Below are 19,097 nucleotides of genomic sequence, written 5' to 3'. Positions count from 1 at the left end.
AAGCCTTCCCTTCTCTCCACATCCACGCCAACTTCTGAAGTTTCGGGATTTTATGATGTGGGCTAATCTTACTGAAGTTAGATGATATCTCAAAGTAGTTTTGATTTGCATTTCTCTGATGATTAAAGTTGATGAGCATTTTTTCATGTGATTGTAGGCCATGCTCCCGTCTTCTTCAGAGAAGCTTCTCTTCAAGTCTCTTGCCCACAAGGAAATGGAGTTATTTGTTCTTTTCTTATTGATTAGTTTGAGTTCTCTGTGGATTCTAGTTATCAGACCCTTGTCGGAAACATAACCTACAAATATCTTCTACCATTCTGAAGGCTGTCTGCTTGCTTTGCTTACTGTGCTCTTGGCCATGCAGAAGCTTTTTAGTTTGATCAAACCCCAGTAATATATTTTTGGTGTTGCTTCAATTGCCGGGGGGTCCTCCTCATAAAAAAATTATCCCAGGCCAGTTTCTTCAAGCATTTTCCCTGCACTCTGTTCTAGTATTTTTATAGTTTCCTGTATTGAGTTTAAATCTTTTATCCAGTGAGAATCAATTTTTGTTACGGTAAAAGGTGAGGGTCCATTTTCAGTCTTCTACAGGTCGCCAGCCAGTTCACTTAGCACTATTTGTTAAATAGGGAATCTTTCCCCCAATTAATGCTTTTGATAGGCATATCAAAGATCAAATGATGATAAGTGGCTAGGTTCATCTCTTGGTTCTCTATTCTGTTCCATATATCTACCTCTCTATTTTTGAGCCACTACTATGCTGTTTGGATCAGTATAGATTTATAGTATAGCCTGAAGGCTGGTAACATGATACATCTTGATTTGTTTTTATTTCTGAATAATGTATTGGTTATTCAAGGTGTTTTCTGATTCCATATAAAATGAACTACTATTTTTTCAAGGTCTTTAAAGTATGACAATGGTGCTTTAATAGGGATTACATTAAATCTGTAGATTGCTTTGGGTAATATGAACATTTTTACAATGTTGACTCTTTCCAGCCACAAGCATGGTATGTTTTTCTATTTGTTAACATCTTCTGCTATTTCTTTTCTCAGAGTTTCATAATTCTCTATTTTTTTTTTTTTTTTTTGTAGAGACAGAGTCTCACTTTATGGCCCTCGGTAGAGTGCCGTGGCATCACACAGCTCACAGCAACCTCCAACTCCTGTGCTTAAGCGATTCTCTTGCCTCAGCCTCCTGAGTAGCTGGGACTAAAGGCGCCCACCACAACGCCCAGCTATTTTTTGGTTGCAGTTCAGCCAGGGTCAGGTTTGAACCCGCCACCCTCGGTATATGGGGCCGGCGACTTGCTGACTGAGCCACAGGCGCCGCCCCGTAATTCTCTATTTTATAGAGATCATTCATATCCTTTGTTAGGTAAATTCCCAGATATTTCATCATCTTTGGCACTACTGTAAAATGAATAGAGTCCTTGGCTATATTTTTCAGCTTGACTATTGTTGGTATATATAAAAGCTACTGATTTATAAGTATTGATTTTTTTATCCTGAGATGTTGCTGTATTCCTTGATCACTTCTAAGAGTTTTGTAGTTGAGTCCCTGGGGTTTTCCAGGTATAAGGTCATGTCATCCACGAAGAGTGACAATTTGATTTCCTCTGACCCCATCTGGATACCCTTGATGGCCTTCTCTTGCTTGATTGCTATGACTAAGACTTCGCAATGTTGAATAGCCGTGGAGACAAAGGGCATCCTTGTCTAGTTCCAGATCTAAGTGGAAATGTTTTCAATTTTACTTCATTCAGTATGATATTGGCCCTGGGTTTGCTGTATGTAGGTGGCCTCTGTCAGTTTAAGTAATGTCCCAGTTAAGCCTATTTTCTTAAGCGTTCTGATCATGAAAGGATGCTGGATATTATCAAAAACTTTTTCTGCATCAATTGAGAGAATCATATGGTCTTTATTTTTTATTTTATTTATGTGATGTATTATATTTATAGATTTACATATGTTGAACCAACCTTGTAACTCTGGGATAAAGCCAATTTGTTCATGGTGTATAATTTTTTGATGTGCCATTGAATTCTGTTTGCTAAGATAGTATTATTTTTGTACCAATATTCATTAATGATATTGGTCTATAATTTTCTTTCTTTCTTGGGTCCTTTCCTGGTTTGGGCATCAGGGTGGTATTTGGTTCATAGAATGTGTTGGGAAGTATTTTTTGTTTGTTTGTTTGTTTTTGCTGTTGCCCTGGGTAGAGGGCTGTGGCATCACAGCTCACAGCAACCTCTAGCTTCTGGGCTTAAGCAATTCTCTTGCCTCGACCTCCCAAGTAGCTGGGACAACAGGCACCTGACACAATGCCCTGCTATTTTTTGGTTGTGGTTGGCATTGTTGTTCGGCAGGCCCGGGCTGGATTTGAATCCGCCAGCTCTGGTGTATGTGGCTGGCGCCTTAGCCACTGGAGCTATAAGCGCCAAGCCTTTTCTTTTTCTTTTTTTCTTTAGACAGGGTCTCACTGTGTCATCCTCACTAGAGTGCTGTGGTGTCACAGCTCACAGCATCCTCAAACTCTTGGGCTTAAGTGATTCTCTTGTCTCAGCCTCCCAAGTAGCTGGGACTACAGGCACCTGCCACAATGCCTGGCTATTTTTTTGTTGTAGTTTGGTTGGGGCCTGGTTTGACCCCGCCACCCTTGGTATATGGGGCCGGCACCCTACTGAGCTACAGGCGCCACCCTCTTGAGACAACTTTTAAACTACTCTTTGAATTTCTATTTCCAACTTTTCTTCCATTCTATTGATCTTATTTGACATCCATAGTCTGAATTATATTTCTCACATTTCAGCCATTTTTCTATGAATGGCATCTTCTGTTTTATCTCTTTTTGTTATTCCTTGGGGGGGGTGATCTACTCTGATTATTCATGTTGCCAGAGTTCTTCCTCTGGTTCCTTTTCACGAGTATTTTCTGCAATTTGGCTATTAAAAATGGTAGGGTAAGATTGGATTAGGGGTCCCAGGAAGTAGAGTTAATCTGCCCTTAACCAAGGAGCTGGGGCTTATGACTGTGGGTTTTCCCCTACAACCTTACAAAGGTCCCTTTCAGAGCTGTAGCCTAAGACTCTGAAGACCTGCTTAGTAAGAGAGCACAAGATGGCTCTGACCTGAATTCAGCCATCTCTATCCAAACCTAGGGAGTCAAGGTATTAGCCTTGAATCTCATCTGGGGAGAGATACAATTATCTATGTGCCCTGCCTCCTACCACTGACAGCTGGTGTAGGAGATTCAATCCTTTCCCACTTTAAAACAACTGCTGCTCAACCTCAGAGGGACCCTGGGTGGACAGCCCAGGTCTGGAGTTCTAAAGAGATTGACCTGGTCAGTACAATCACTGCTCAGTAGGGAGAGTTCAAAGAGTCTCCAGTGACTGGTTAGTGGAAATCCACAGACAGTTCCAAATAGCATACCATACACAAGGGGATGGAGCCTGGTCCCTTCTGGTGGGCCACCAATTCAGGAAAAGTCACTAGCCACAGTCAGGACAAAGGCATCAGCACCTCCACCCTTACCTGCCCTTGGAAGTCCAAACCTGGCATCAGCTGCCAGCCCTTGAAAGTCCAAACTGGGTGTCAACGGTTTCGCCCTTAAAAGTCCCAACCAGGCATCAGTGCTCCATCCTTGAAAGTCCAAACTGGGCGCCAGCAACTCTGCCCTTGTATTCTAATTTTAAATGAAAAGAATGTATTAATTAAAGTATGTTATTGACAAAAGTATGCCATTCTTCAAATTTCTTTTTTTTTTTTGTAGAGACAGAGTCTCACTGTACTGCCCTCGGGTAGAGTGCCGTGCCGTCACACGGCTCACAGCAACCTCTAACTCTTGGGCTTACGCGATTCTCTCGCCTCAGCCTCCCGAGCAGCTGGGACTACAGGCGCCTGCCACAACGCCCGGCTATTTTTTTTGTTGTTGTTGCAGTTTGGCTGGGGCTGGGTTTGAACCTGCCACCCTTGGCATATGGGGCCGGCGCCCTACTCACTGAGCCACAGGCACCGCCCCTTTTCTTCAAATTTCTTATTAGGTGCTTGATCTTTCATGTAATTCCTTTTTTCACCTATTTTTTCCCCTCGGCAGAGTGCTGTGGCATCACAGCTCACAGCAACCTCAAACTCCTGGACTTATGCAGTTCTCCTGCCTCAGCCTCCCAAGCAGCTGGGAATACAGGTGCCCGCCACAATGCCTGGCCATTTTTTGTTGCAATTGTCATTGTTGTTTAGCTGGACAGGGCTGGGTTCAAACCCACCAGCTTCAGTGTATGTGGCTGGCACCATAATCACTGTGCTACGGGCACCGAGCCATTCACCTAATTTTTTATTTTTTATTTATTTATTTATTTATTTTGTAGAGACAGAGTCTCACTTTATGGCCCTCAGTAGAGTGCTGTGGCCTCACACAGCTCACAGCAACCTCCAACTGCTGGGCTTAAGCGATTCTCTTGCCTCAGCCTCCCGAGTAGCTGGGACTACAGGCGTCACCTAATTTTTTAAGTAGAGGCATATACATGTCTCATTACTCAATGAAAATCTTAATTTTAGGGCGGCACCTGTGGCTCAATGTGGTAGGGCGCCAGTCCCATATGCCGGAGGTGGCAGGTTCAAACCCAGCCCCAGCCAAAACCCACAAAAAAAAAAAAAAAAAAGAAAAGAAAATCTTAATTTTATATTTTAATTTCCAATACTCAGAAATAAATTACTAGGGAGGTGCCTGTGGCTCAGTGGATAGGGCACTGGCCCCATGTGCTGAGGGTGGCGGGCACCTGTAGTCCCAGCTACTTGGGAGGCTGAGGCAAGAGAATCGTCTAAGCCCAGGAGCTGGAGGTTGCTGTGAGCAGTGGGATGCCACGGCACTCTTAAATAAAAAAAGAAAGGGCGGCACCTGTGGCTCAGTGAGCAGGGCGCCGGCCCCATATACCGAGGGTGGCGGGTTCAACCCCGGCCCCGGCCAAACTGCAACAAAAAAAATAGCCGGGCATTGTGGCAGACGCCTGTAGTCCCAGCTACTCGGGAGGCTGAGGCAGGAGAATCGCCTAAGCCCAGGAATTGGAGGTTGCTGTGAGCTGTGTGATGCCACGGCACTCTACCGAGGGCGATAAAGTGAAACTCTGTCTCTACAAAAAAAAAAAAAAAAGAAGAAAGAAAAGAAATTACTAATAATGGAGCTTTTCATATGAAATGATAGTTTTAATTCAATCTAGAATATACTAATAAATGAATTTTAGCTTTATATTGATGTAGGAAGCTCTGGAAATTAGGTTTTGGTACGAAATTTTCACAGTACTACTGAAGTACGGGGTTTAGGTAACATTCGTCTTAAAATATTTTAGTAGATATTACATTATTCTTTTTTTTTTTTTTGGCCGGGGCCAGGTTTGAACCCACCACCTCCAGTATATGGGTCCGGCACCCTACTCCTTGAGCCACAGGCGCCGCCATATATTACATTATTCTATGGTGTGTGTGTGTGGAAAGATGGTCTGTATTCTGCGTTCATGTCCAGTGTAAGTGGCAGAAAGCAAAGTGGCAAGAAAACAGGTAGTGTAAGATTACACATGGAAAAGAAGGGATTAGAAGAGTGCAAAAACAAAGAAGCAACTTAGGAAAAGATATTGCTCACTATTTTAAAGATTGGCAAATTTTTATTGAAATTTGGCATTTTACAAAAGAGTAGGATAGCAAAAGAAGTTCTAAAATTCCAAACACAAATCTTCATTCTGGTCCTAAACTGTATTGTGTCTATCGCTACTTCTACTTCCCTATATTTGAGAACGATGAATCCAAGTCTCATTTTACCACTATTTTCTTTGATATCTTCCAACTCTACTTCATGGTGTTGCTCTCTTGGATATAGATGGTTCTATCTCTTATAACTATTGAGAAAGCATCCTTTAGCATTTTTTGTTTTGAGACAAAGTCTCACTTTGTTGAGTGAGAGTAGATAGAGTGCCCTGGTGTCATAGCAACCTCAAACTCTGGGGCTCGAGATATTCTCTTGCCTTAGCCTCCTGAGTAGCTAGGACTACAGGGAACCTACCACAATACTCAGCTAGTTTTTAGAGACGGGGTCTAGCTCTTGTTCAGGCTGGTCTCGAACTCCTGAGATCAGGTGATCCACCTGCCTTAGTGTCCCCAAGCGCTGGAATTATAGACATGAACCACTGCACCAGCTTCTTTTATCGTTTTTTTTTTTTTTTTTTTTGAGACAGAGTCTCAAACTGTTGCCCTAGGGAGAGTGCTGTGGCGTCATAGCTTACAGCAATCTCCAAATTGAATCAAGCCATCTACTTTCCTCAGTTTTTCTATTTTTAGCAGAGACAGGGTCTCACTTTTGTTCAGGCTGGTCTCAAACTCAAGCAGTTCACTCCCCTCAGTCTCCCAGAGTGCTAGGATTACTGGCAAGAGCCACTATACCTGGCTCCTTTAGCATTTTTAATGCATCCTTTTTTGTTTTATTATTTAATGCTTTGTTTGCTTTTAGACTCAGCAACTCTTGCTTTCTTACTGTTTCCATGTGCCTGTTACATTCTTTTTGTCCTTTTATTTTCAGCCTTTCCAGTTTGCTTTATTTTTGAAATGTTTCTTCCTTTCACCAGAGTTGTTTTTTCTTTTGTGATCCTATGTAAAAATCTCTTTTCCTTAAGGAATTGAGTAAAACTCATTTATATTCATTAATTGGTCTTGGTTCTGTCACACATTTTTGTTATGCTTTCTTTATCCCTTTTTTTTAGGTATTTAGTTTTGGAGTTGCCTCATATGTAAGTAGTTTGAATTTTTTCTTTTTTTTTTTTTTGAGACAGAGTCTCATTCTGTCACCCTCGGTAGAGTGCCATGGCGTCACAGCAACCTCCAATTCTTGGGCTTAAGCGATTCTCTTACCTCAGCCTCCCAAGTAGCTGGGACTTACAGGCGCCCACCACAACCCCTGGCTATTTTTTGGTTGCATGTCATTGTTGATTTTAGCTGGCCCTGGCTAGGTTCAAACCTGCCACCCTCGGTATGTTTGTCCGACACCCTACCCACTGAGTTACAGGTGCCACCTGTAGTTTGGATTTTGAAGAAAGTGTTTTTTTCCACCCTAACTTGTTTTATTATGTAGTCTTATCGTTTTTTAAAAAAACATATTGAGGTATGATTGACATCTAAAAAATTGTACATATTTCATGTATATAGCTATGCGAGTTTAAAGATAAGTATACATTTGAAACCATCACAGTCTGTGGCATGAACATATTCATTACCTCTCACTTTGTTGCCCCAGGTAGAGTGTTGTAGCATCATAGCTCACAGCAATCTCAGGCCCCATGGGTTCAAGCGATTGTCTTGTCTTAGCCTACTGAGTATCTGGGAGTACAGTACAGGCACCTGCTGCAATGCCCAGCTATTTTTAGAGATGGGGTCTCGCTCTAGCTCAACCTGGTTTTGAACTCATGAGCTCAGGTAATCACCCACCTCGGCCTCCCAGAGTGCTGAGATTACAGGTAAAGTTCTGATTTCAATACCTTTGGAAGTATATCCAGAAGTAGGATTGTTAGATCATATAGTTTTTTAATTTTTTGAGGAATCTCCATAGTTTTTTCATAATGGCTGCACCAATTTACTTTCCTGATAACAGTGTACAAGGATTTCTTTTTTTCCACATCCTAACCAATGCTTATCCTTTTTGCCTTTTTGATGTAGTCACCCTAACAGGTGTGAGGTAATAATATCTCGTTATTTTGGTTTGCATTTCCCTAATGATTAGCAATACTTAGCATCTTTTCACAGACCTATTAGCTGTTTGTGTCTTCTTTTGAGAAAGGTCTATTTAATTCCAGTGTGCCCATTTTTAAATTGGTTATTTGGTTTTTCTGCTATTGAGTTGTAGAAGTTTCTTACATATTATCAAATATGTCACTATATGGTTGCAAATATTTTCTCCTATTTTTGTTGTCCAGTTTTTCTTAGAAAGTTATTCTAGAGAAATCCTAGAACTAAAGGTATGTATAATAAATAAATTAGTTTTATCTCATTAGACAGTATTCCACATTAGGATCAGTTTATGAGACAAATTTCCCTTTAGATGTGTTGGGAGGTGGGAGGTTGTTTGTTTTTGAAGATACAGGGTCTCACTTTGTCACTGAACCTGGAGTAAGTACAGTGGCATGATCATAACTCACTGCAGCCTCAAAATCCTAGGCTCAAGTGATCCTCCTGCCTCTACCTCCCATGGAGTTAGGACTTTAGGTGCATACTACGACACATCGCAGGTTTTTGTTTTTGTTTTTTTGAGATCTTGCTCTGTTCCCAGGCTGGTCTCAAACTCATGTCCTCAAGTGATCCTCCCATCTCAACCTCTTAACGTGCTGGGATTAAAGGCATGAGCCACCATGTCCAGCCCCCTTCAAATGTTTAAGCTTTCTAGATAAAATGTGTTGAGGTTTTCAAGATGTAACTGATGTCTTTCTTTGTGTCCCACACACTTTCTAATACCTCAGGTCTGGAGAATGGCAAGTTAGCTGTGTTCAAAGTCTAGTTCTAACCAAGCTTTACTGAAATACAACTGTGTTATTTGATAATTAAGCTTTTATACATAATGGTATATAAAACTACTCTGTTTTCTGAGACAGATTCTTACTCAGTCACCCTCAGTAGAGTGCTATTGTGTCATAGCTCACAACCTCAAACTCTTGGGCTAACGTGATTATCTTGCCTCAGGCTCCCACCACAATGCCTGGCTATTTTTAGAAACGGGATCTCACTCTTGCTTAGGCTGGTCTTGAACCCGAGAGCTCAGACAATCAACCTACCTCAGCCTCCCAGAGTGCTAGGATTACAGGTGTGAGCCACCGCATCTGGCCTAAAACTACTTTTTAAGGTTTATATGAAAGATATGAAATGTATTATTTTGGGCTAGAAATAAATTATTATTAAATACTGTTATTATTATTAAATACTATTATATCAATACTATTATTATTTAAATTCATGATTAGAACTTCCATAGTTGACCACCTTCTTAAGTTGACCCAAGTTTCATAGACCAGACATGCACCATCTGTACTCTGTGGAAGACTGACCAACTTTGTAAGTTGTATTGTGATCACTTGGACTGTGACACACAATATTAATTTACCCTCTGTAACTTGATCAGTGGAGTCTGCTCTACACCAGCAGGTAGAAGATATAGCCTTTGCCTCTTAGTTGTATTTTTTCTTTAGTATAAATTCTTTTTTCATTTTTTATTATTACCACATATTGAATTAGGCCTAACATTCTGTTTATCGCGTGTTGTGGAAGATTTTTTCAACATGAAGGACTGGTCTGAATTGTAGGCACGTCCTACAATTAATGAAAAATTTTAGTTAATTGAGACATGATGATCCAAAGAAAAGAACTCAAAGAGCTGACATTGAAGGAAAAGGTTGGTCTTCTACATTTCTGGAAAGGAGCAGTCAAAGAAAGACAGCAGATTATTTTGGTGTTAGCAAGACCACAGTTTGCAGCATCCAAAAATATAAACATGAGTCTTTAGGTATGGTAAGGAAAGTGGATTTCTACAGCAGAAAAGGAAGTAAACTTCCCTCAGTGAAATCAGTGAAGCTACATTAAGTTGGTTCAAACAATTGTGGGTAGTTAACGCCCAAACCTCCAGGCCAGTTATCTAAGAAGTTGCTAAAAATTTTGCACAGGAATTCAGGGTAGCAAATTTCCAACCATCAAGTGGTTGGCTTGAAAAATTTAAACTGCAACGTGAGCTCTCCAAGAAAGTCTTGTGTGGTGAATTCAATGAAGTTCCAGTAGAAGTTGTGAAAGAGTTCATTAAAATGTTCCCAGACTTTGCCAGAAGCTTCAAAGATGACAAAAGCTTTAATGCTCATGAGTGTGGACTCTTTTTCAAGGAGGCTTGTCATGAAGGGTGACAAATGTAAGAGTGGAAAACTTTCCAAAGAATGTTTCATGGTTCTGCTTTGTGCTAGCTTAGCCAGAGAAAAACTGAAGCCTTTGGTAATTGGTAAATCAGCAAAGCCATGCACATTAAAGAACCTGAAGGTTGGCTTGGTACCTGCAGCTCAGTAGCTAGGGTGCCAGCCACATACATCGGAGCTGGTGGGTTCGAACCCAGTCCAGGCCTGCCAAACAACAGTGACAACTACAACCAAAAATAGGTGGGCATTGTGGCGGGCGCCTGTAGTCCCAGCTACTTGGGAGGCTGAGGCAAGAGAATTGTTAAAGCACAGGAGTTAGCTGTGACGCCACGGCACTACCAAGGGCGACATAGTGAGACTCTGTCTCAAAAAAAAAAAAAAGAAGAAGAACGTGAAGGCTGAAGGCTGAAGACCTCCCTGTCACTTGGAGATCAAACAAATGTACACCCTATTTGAGGGGTATGTAAAGGGTATTGACCAAGAAATGAAGAAGAAACAGTCTAGTCTTACAGTGGACTATCCTGGCCACCTACAAATGAATCATCTCATGAACAGGACACTGAAATTTTTGCAGTGTCACAACCTCAAAAATCCAACTTCTTAACCAAGGCATCATCAAAACATTTAAAGTATACTACTGAACCCAGCTTTTGCAAAGAATCACTAAAACCCAAACCTGTGGTCTTCCTGTGAAGCACTTCATCTCCTCCATCAGTTAACACTATCCTCTGGATCAGTTCTGCCTGGAATAAAGTTCAGCCATACAGAGTGTTTCAAGAGAGTTTGGCCCCCATCATACAGTCCATCTCCCATGAGAGAATTCAAAGTAGTAAATTTTGAAGGTTTTATTGCAGTAGATGATGAGGTGCCTATCTGTCATGAACCTGACCGAGAAGCAATTTTCCAAACAATGTTGACCAAACTACAGACCATTGTACAAGTGCATGAAGCACCTAATGAAGTAGAAAAAGCAAGTGAGGATAATACAGAAATTGCAGAGACTCCAGGAAATCAAACATCTGATAATGCAATTGAAGTCATTTTGCTGTGGAAAAATGCCCAGTTATGCTGAGTGGTGTAGCCAGCATTGAGAGTGCTTTCTCCACTTACATTTGTAATAAGAATATAAGAAACAGACCAAAATTGACTTATTTTTCAGAAAGAATGATTAAAACATGAGAAAACAGTAAATATTGATTTTGTATGATTACTGGATGTATGATTTTACTGTGTTTGATTATGTATGATTTCTTATATTCTTTAATAAAAGCTATACAAATAAGTACATTTATGTATCAATACAATAGGCCTACTTCCTGATGTTGACTGCCTACATATGTTGGCAGTCTCTTGGGTGATCACCTTACAGAGGTTCTACTGTATTTATATCTGAAGAGAAAAATTGCAAGGAAAAGGGTATTAGATATATAATTATCCCTAATCTTAAGGTTTTCAATTTTTTTGAAATTATTTCATTATTAAGATAGTAGATGTCTGTTATTTGAATTTTTTAGAAAATATAAAGAAGGAAGACAACATTTTGGTGAATATCTTTCCATGTATATTGCCAAAGTATAGTTTTATATCATCTGGCCCTAGTTGTAAATGAAGAATCTTTTTTGGTATCTAATTTGTAAAAGATATAACTATCCTAGCACTCTGGGAGGTGTGGCAGGCGGATTGCCTGAGCTGAGGAGTTTGAGACCAGCCTGAGCTAGAGCAAGACCCCATCTCTAAAAATAGCCAGGCATTGTGATGGGCAGGCACCTGTAGTCCTAGCTACTCGGGAGTCTGAGGTAAGAGAATCACTTGAGCCCAAGAGTATGAGGTTGCTGTGAGCTGTGATGCCACGGGCCTCGGTAGAGTACAACAAGGTGACACTCTATCTCAAAAAAATAAAAAGATTTAAATTAGGCTTTTATATATATATATATTTTTTTTTTTTTTTTCTCTTTCAGGATTGTTGTCCAGACATGATAAATAACTTCTTAGGAAATATTAAAGAAGAATTTTCAAGTGTTGAAAACAAAAGTGAGACGAATTCAGAGAAAGGAAAATTGATCATGTTAGTTAGTGACTTTTATTATGGAAAACATGAAGGAGCTGCTGAGGAAGAACAGAAGACTTACACAACTTTTAAATGCTTCAGTTGCTTGAAAGTTCTTAAAAATAATATTAGGTATGTAAATACTTATTTTTATTTCTGCTTAAAATACAAATAGAAATATTGTATTTTTATTTTTATGTGCCTTCCTAGTTAAACAATTTTACACTTTATCCTAAGAACAACGGCAAGTTATCACATTGAAAAGCTTTTGTACTTTCTTGGATTTTAGAACTTTGACTCCTGAATACATCTAGTTGTATTTTTTTCATAGTTTAAGTAAGGGTAAAAATGTATTTTAACTTAAGGGAAAATTAATTCTTTTTTCTTCTTTTTAGAGTCTCACTATGTCGCCCTTGGTAGAGTGCTGTGGCATCACAGCTCATAGCAACCTCTAACTCTTCAGCTTAAGCAATTCTCTTGCCTTAGCCTCCCAAGTAGCTGGGACTACAGGCGCCTACCACAACACCTGGCCATTTTTCCGCTGCAGTTGTTAGTGTTGTTTAGCTGGCCCAGGTGGGTTCAAACCCACCACTCTCAGTTCATGTGGCCAGCCCTGTAACCACTGTGCTACGGGCACTGAGCCTCTAAAGAATGTTTTAGAGGTCTGAAAAAGAAATATTTGGGGGGATGGTGTGAGACAGTCTCACTTTGTTGCCCTCAGTAGAGTGCTGGGCATCACAGCTCACAGCAACCTCAAACTCTTGGGTTTAAGCGATTCTCTTGCTTCAGCCTCCCAAGTAGCTGGGATTACAGGTGCCTGCCACAACTCCCAGCTATTTTTAGAGAGGGGGTCTCACTCTGGCTCAGGCTGGTCTCACACTCCTGAGCTTAGGCAATCCACACGCCTCGGCCTCCCAGAGTGCTGGGATTACAGGCGTGAACCACCGTGCCTGGCCCTAAAAAGGAAATATGTTAAAACCTTCATGATTGGTTGGGTGTAGTGGCTCACACCTGTAATCCTGGCACTCTGGGAGGCTGAGACGGGTGGATTGCTTCAGCTCCCGAGTTCAAGACCAGCCTGAGAAAAAGCAAGACCCATCTCTACTAAAATCTATTTTTAAAACTGAGGCAAGAGGATCGCTTGAACCCAAAAGTTGGAGGTTACTGTGAGCTATTACACCATATCACTCTACCCAGGGCAACAGCTTGAGACTGTCTCAAAAAAAAAACCTTCATGATTACTGTCTAGGTAAATGACATTGTCACTTTATTTTAAAACCGTTTTCTTTAGGTATTTATAGTGAATAATTGTAAATAGTTGACCCAGTCTTAAAATTGCTGTTTTATTTATATTTATTTTTATTGTTGGGGATTCATTGAGGATGCACAGAAACAGGTTACATTTATTGCATTTGTTAGATATGTATCCTGCCCCCCCAAAATGTACCACACCCCGTGTCCCTACACCCCCTCCCTCCTTCCCTTTCCCAGCTCTCCCCATCCCCTACCCCACACCGTGTACTAGGACATTAATTATCCTCATATCAGAATTGAATACAAAGGATTCATGCTTCTCCATTCCTGTGATCCTTTACTAAGAATAATGTTCCACATCCATCCAGGTTAATACAAAAGATGTAAAGTCTCCATCTTTTTAATGACTGAATAGTATTTCATGGTAGTATATATGCTACAGCTTGTTAATCCATTCCTGAGTTGGTGGGCATTTAGGCCGTTTCTACATTTTGGCGATTGTAAATTGAGCTATGATAAACAGTCTAGCGCAAGTGTCCCTGTGGTAAAAGGATTTTTTTCCTTCTGGGTAGATGCCCAGCAATGGGATTACAGGATCATATGGGAGGTCTAGTTTGAGTTCTTTGAGGGTTCTCCATACTGCCTTCCAAAAAGGTTGTATTAGTTTGCAGTTCCACCAGCAGTGTAAAAGTGTTCCTTTCTCTCCACATCCACGCCAGTATCTGAAGTTTTGAGTTGTGATGTGACCCATTCTCACTGGGGTTAGATGATATCTCAGGCTGGTTTTGATTTGTATTTGTCTAATAATTAGGGACGTTGAGCATTTTTTCATATATTTGTTAGCTATTCATATGTCTTCTTTATAGACGGTTCTGTTCATCTCTCTTGCCCATTGATATATGGGATTGTTGGCTCTTTTTATGTTTATTAATTTAACTTCTCTGTAGATTCTAGTTATCAAGCTTTTGTCTGATTAAAAAAAATTGCTGTTTTAATTGAATAACTTTACTTTGAAATTCAGCAAAAAGCTTTCAGTAAGCTCTTTGAAATATTTGTGCCCCTTTATATTGTACTCTCTGCTATTTAAGCTTCTCATAAGAAGCCTTTTAGAGAAGATGAAATAGCAGAATGTAAAACTGAAAAATGGACGGTGCTACAAAAGACACAGTCTGCTGGAAAAAATGAACAGTTTGTACTTACGGTAAGCCAGTATAATTACATAAAATAAAGGGTTCTTGTAATTATAAGCATTAAAATTGCTATTGCATGCATTTGGAAACCAAGACACAAATAAAAATACCAATAATTTATCTTTTAAGCAGCTGAAACCTATTGTATCTTCAAGGCCGTCAGATTTCTCTTATCACTATAGCTGCTTTTGATGGTAGGATTCCCTTCCTTTAGGTATTTTATTTTAAAATGTAAGTAGTATTTCATGTACGGAGAAGACGACTGCTAATTTTCTTTGCCAAAAGAATTTTTGAAATCTCAAATGATGAGGAAGAATTACAGCAAATTAGTGATACTTCATACTGACTACATTAATAATGTACTAATGGATTATTTGAAAAACAAAAATGAAATAAAAATGTTTACTACTTAATAAAAGTAAATTATTTAAAGTGCATATTTTTCTAGAGGGGTTTCAAGCCTTAGAGATATTGAGTCATACAACTACATTTTTTAAAATTTAGGTTCTAATATTTGTGAGATTTGTTTTTCTTTGGTTATAAATCTAAATTTTTGCACTTCTTGACAATCATTTATAGGTTTATGAACCATCTGAAACACCATATGGAACTTGAGAAACAGAACAGTGAGATCTGGGAAAACCACACCACCTGCCAGCACTGCTACCGACTATTTCCTACACCTTTCCATTTGCAGTGCCACATTGAGAGTACACACACACCCCATGAGTTTTCTAGTAAGTGACAATTTCATTGAAGTCCTGTCTATTACTGATTTTGATTATCTGAACTGTGAGGAACTCTCAAACATTCAGACAGAAAAATAAGAATAAAAATAGACTTTTTAATTTGAAGGGAAAATTGAAAAATAAGTTATAACTTTTATAAACTTAAATACAATTTGTTACTAAAGCCAAGCATGATGGCACTTGCCTATAGCATGCAGGAGGATAGCTTGAGCCTAGTTCATGGGCTATAGTGTACTGTGATCATGACTTTAAATAGCTACTGTACTCCATTCTAGGTAACATAGTGAGATTCCATCTCTAAAAGAAAAGAAAAAATGTGTTGCTAAAATTGAAGTTCCTCTTGTAAATAATTCATTAGTGAAAATTTCTTTGGCATAATTCATGCATTGTGCAAAGGAGACTAAATTAGAACACCCAGAGTAAACTACATGGTTTTCAAATTTGAAGTCAGTGGCCTTAATGTACACTTAAAAACAAAAAGTAACTACAGTGGTAGTTAAAATTCACAGAGTCTGGAGGTAGACAACTTGGGTTCAGATCCCAGCTTTGCCTTTTAATACAGCAGCAAGAGCTCAAGCAGGTCACTTAATTTTTCTGTGCTTCTGATTTCTCATCTGAAAAACAGTGATAAAAATAGCACTTCCTCAGTGGTCTTGGGAGAATTAAATAAGCTAATGTAAGTAATATCCTCAGAATAATAGTGAGAGTTAACAGCTATAGAATTGGTAGTACGACCATCACTATTGCTGCTGCTGCTTCTGCTCTTACTATCATTAGTTGTCATTGTTTTGGATGTACAAAAGAGAATCTTTTTTATATACTTACTCAAAGTACTATAATATGTTTTTTTTCACTTTCAGCTATTTGCAAAATCTGTGAATTATCATTTGATACAGAGCGTATTCTCTTACAACATATGAAGGACACTCATAAACCCGGTGAAATGCCATATATTTGCCAGGTACACACACATTTTATTGTGTACTTGGGTGTTTGTTTAATTTTTAAGTGCCATTAAATAGTAGTATTCTTTCAATTTTTTTAGCCATTTAAACAAAATTAGTTACTATACTGAAATTGAAGACCTTCTTCATTATTAGAAACTTCTTTGGTTTAACTCATGCATATCGTATGTAAGGAGGTGGATTAGATTTTGTCTACAGGCCATAGCTTGCTGACCCCTGCACTAAACTATATGCCCTGCTAGAGAAAGATACAGGGGCTTATATCATATAAGAAAGAATATAGGGCTTAGCGCCCGTAGCTCAGCAGCTTAGGGTGCTGGCCACATATACCAAAGCTGGCGGTTTGAACCCGGCCTAGGCCTGCTAAACAAAAATGAGAACAACAACAACAAAAATAGCTGGGCGTTGTGACGGGTACCTGTAGTCCCAGCTACTCAGGAAACTGAGGCAAGAAAATTGCTTAAGCCCAAGAGTTTGAGGTTGCTGTGAGCTGTGACACCACGGCACTCTACCGAGGGCAACATAGTGAGACTCTGTCTCAAAAATAAAAAAATCTAAGGAAGAGAATACTCTTTTTATAGAACAAGAGATGCCACCTTAAAAATTTACATCAAAATAGTGAGTGGTAGATCTGAAGAGAAGAGGGTCTAGCTACATTCGGGAATATATACATAAACTTTGAAAGGTAACATTTCTGTTTCAAAGATTATTACTTGCAGTAATAGGATTCTTGATTGTATAGAAAGCAGAGCTTGAACTAGTAGTATATAATGTTCTTCTAAACACATGACCTGTCATTGCTACTTTGATATGATTGCATATAAGTTATAAAATTTCAATTTAAACTAAGCCTTCTTTATATTTCTAGGTTTGCCAGTTTAGAGCCTCAACATTTTCTGATGTAGAAGCTCATTTTAGAGCATCCCACGAAAACACTAAGAACTTGCTATGTCCATTTTGCCTCAAAGTTAGTAAAATGGCAACCCCCTACATGAATCATTACATGAAGCATCAGGTGAGATTAAGCAGTTCTCATTTATTCATGTTGTCTTACTGAAAAGATACAGGTGTATATCTTAGAACATTGGTTAGATTTGTTCTGGACAGAAAACAAAATTGTTCTGAGTGACACAAACAATTTATAATTTACATTGAATTGCTTATGAAATTTACACTTCTTTTCCTTGCCTGCTTTCTGGTGACAGTGAGGCTCATAAGTAGTAAAAGTTCTGAAACCTACCTAGAAATAGCAATCCCAGAATGGAGGTAAACAGAAAGATGAATGGAATATTTAGGTTGGATAGTTCAAGGTCTAAGAATGGTGAGAATGGGGATGATTTTGAAGGTGCTTATCAACAGAAGGGAAAAAAATAAGATTGAACTGAGGAAGATAAGATTTAGTACTCATAACCTTCTGTTTTCCTCTTTCTCTTCAAACTTTATTTCTACTTTCTAGCCCACTTTTTATTTTGAGATATGTGGTTGTCTTCAGTGACCCAGAATGGGCTGTTGCAGCAGCCAATAACAAAGGAAACAGCAAGAACACTTATTACCAGATACGTTGTGAACTGTGCCAAAGAACTATAAGTTATAACTTGTTTCCTGCATGACTTTTGCCAGTTCTGCTGTACAATTTCTGGGATACCAGTATTAGTGCTTGCACCTTTCCCTTGAAATCTGATTTTCGCTTACTGGTTCTTTTCCTAAAACAATTAAACTGTCCTTTGGGCTGAAAACTTTGATGAAATGGGCTATTCTTGAGTGTTTGAAACAGAAATAGTGCCTTGTTTAAAATCAAAAGTCAGTGGATTTACTGAATTTGATCATGTAATCAGGTTTTGCTTCCTTACTGATTAGATCCTTAAATTTTCTTATTATTGATTGCATTGTATAGCCAGTTTATTCATGTTAATTGGAAAACAATTATAAAAGAATTTCCAAACATATTTAGGATTACCTGTGTTATGACTAAGATGGTACCAATGTACTTAAAATTTGTTTATCCTGATAGGCCACCTCACCTTTAAGAACATTTAGCAAAGTTTTTCTATTCTAGGGTTTTCCCTAAACCGTGTTCAATCAGATGTTAATAGGTGTTCCCCTCTAAAATTGTTCCTAGTAAAGATGATTTGGTAAATGGCTGGATTTGCAAATTTAATAGGATTGTTTTTAAAACAGGATTTTCAGAACCTTTAATGTGCTAATAGATATTGTAAGTCTGAGCAAGAGACATTAATGTTCCCCAAACTTATTGAATCATTGTACTCTCCATTTGCACAATATGTATTAACATTTCTTGAGGAATAGATTTTGGGGAAACACTTTTTGTTGCTCTGTATTTCATTTTTTGGTCTTTGATTTTGAAAGGAAGAAAGAAATATAAAACAGTAGCTCAGACTATTTAATTATGAGGTTTTTAACATAATTCTCCCCTGTGCTTTGCTTCAGAGTGATACCTGCTTAGAAAAGCAAAAAAGACATGGGTAGACCCACTATGTGAGCTGTGTCCATAAGTGGTTTATCTGATTTTCATACCCTAAGTTTTATGTCTTAACACATTGTTGACAGGTCATGAGTTAACTTATGTTTTCATGCCACCCAAACTTCGTTGACAGATCATGAGTTAACTTGTGTTTACACTTGGATTTCTTAAAACACATGGTAATGGGGTGGCGCCTGTGGCTCAGTGAGTAGGGCGCCAGCCCCATATACTGAGGGTGGCGGGTTCAAACCCGGCCCCGTCCAAACTGCAACAAAAACTAGCAGGGCGTTGTGGCAGGTATCTGTAGTCCCAGCTACTCAGGAGACTGAGGCAAGAGAATCGCCTAAGCCCAAGAGCTGGAGGTTGCTGTGAGCTGTGATGCCACGGCACTCTACCAAGGACAACAAAGTGAGACTCTTGTCTCTTAAAAAAAAAAAATATGGTAATGTAGGATATTATAAAAGCTTTCTTCGTCATGTCACC

The 19,097-nt window shown here is 39.1% G+C and overlaps 1 protein-coding gene across 1 annotated transcript in view; it reads left to right on the top strand.

Annotated features, from left to right (window-relative positions):
* ZNF280C (zinc finger protein 280C) overlaps positions 1-19,097 on the top strand; it is a 70,286-nt gene that overhangs the window by 26,894 nt on the left and 24,295 nt on the right. The window contains exons 10-13 of the mRNA XM_053581012.1: positions 11,886-12,106; positions 14,998-15,155; positions 16,028-16,128; positions 17,001-17,147. Of these exons, the coding sequence (XP_053436987.1) occupies positions 11,886-12,106; positions 14,998-15,155; positions 16,028-16,128; positions 17,001-17,147 (627 nt within the window). The remainder of the gene's footprint in view (positions 1-11,885; positions 12,107-14,997; positions 15,156-16,027; positions 16,129-17,000; positions 17,148-19,097) is intronic.

This window comes from Nycticebus coucang, chromosome X (genome assembly GCF_027406575.1).
Source record: "Nycticebus coucang isolate mNycCou1 chromosome X, mNycCou1.pri, whole genome shotgun sequence".
Taxonomy (NCBI): Eukaryota; Metazoa; Chordata; class Mammalia; order Primates; family Lorisidae; genus Nycticebus; species Nycticebus coucang.
Note: the sequence above shows the minus strand (reverse complement) of the source record. Positions and strands in the feature narration are given on the sequence as shown.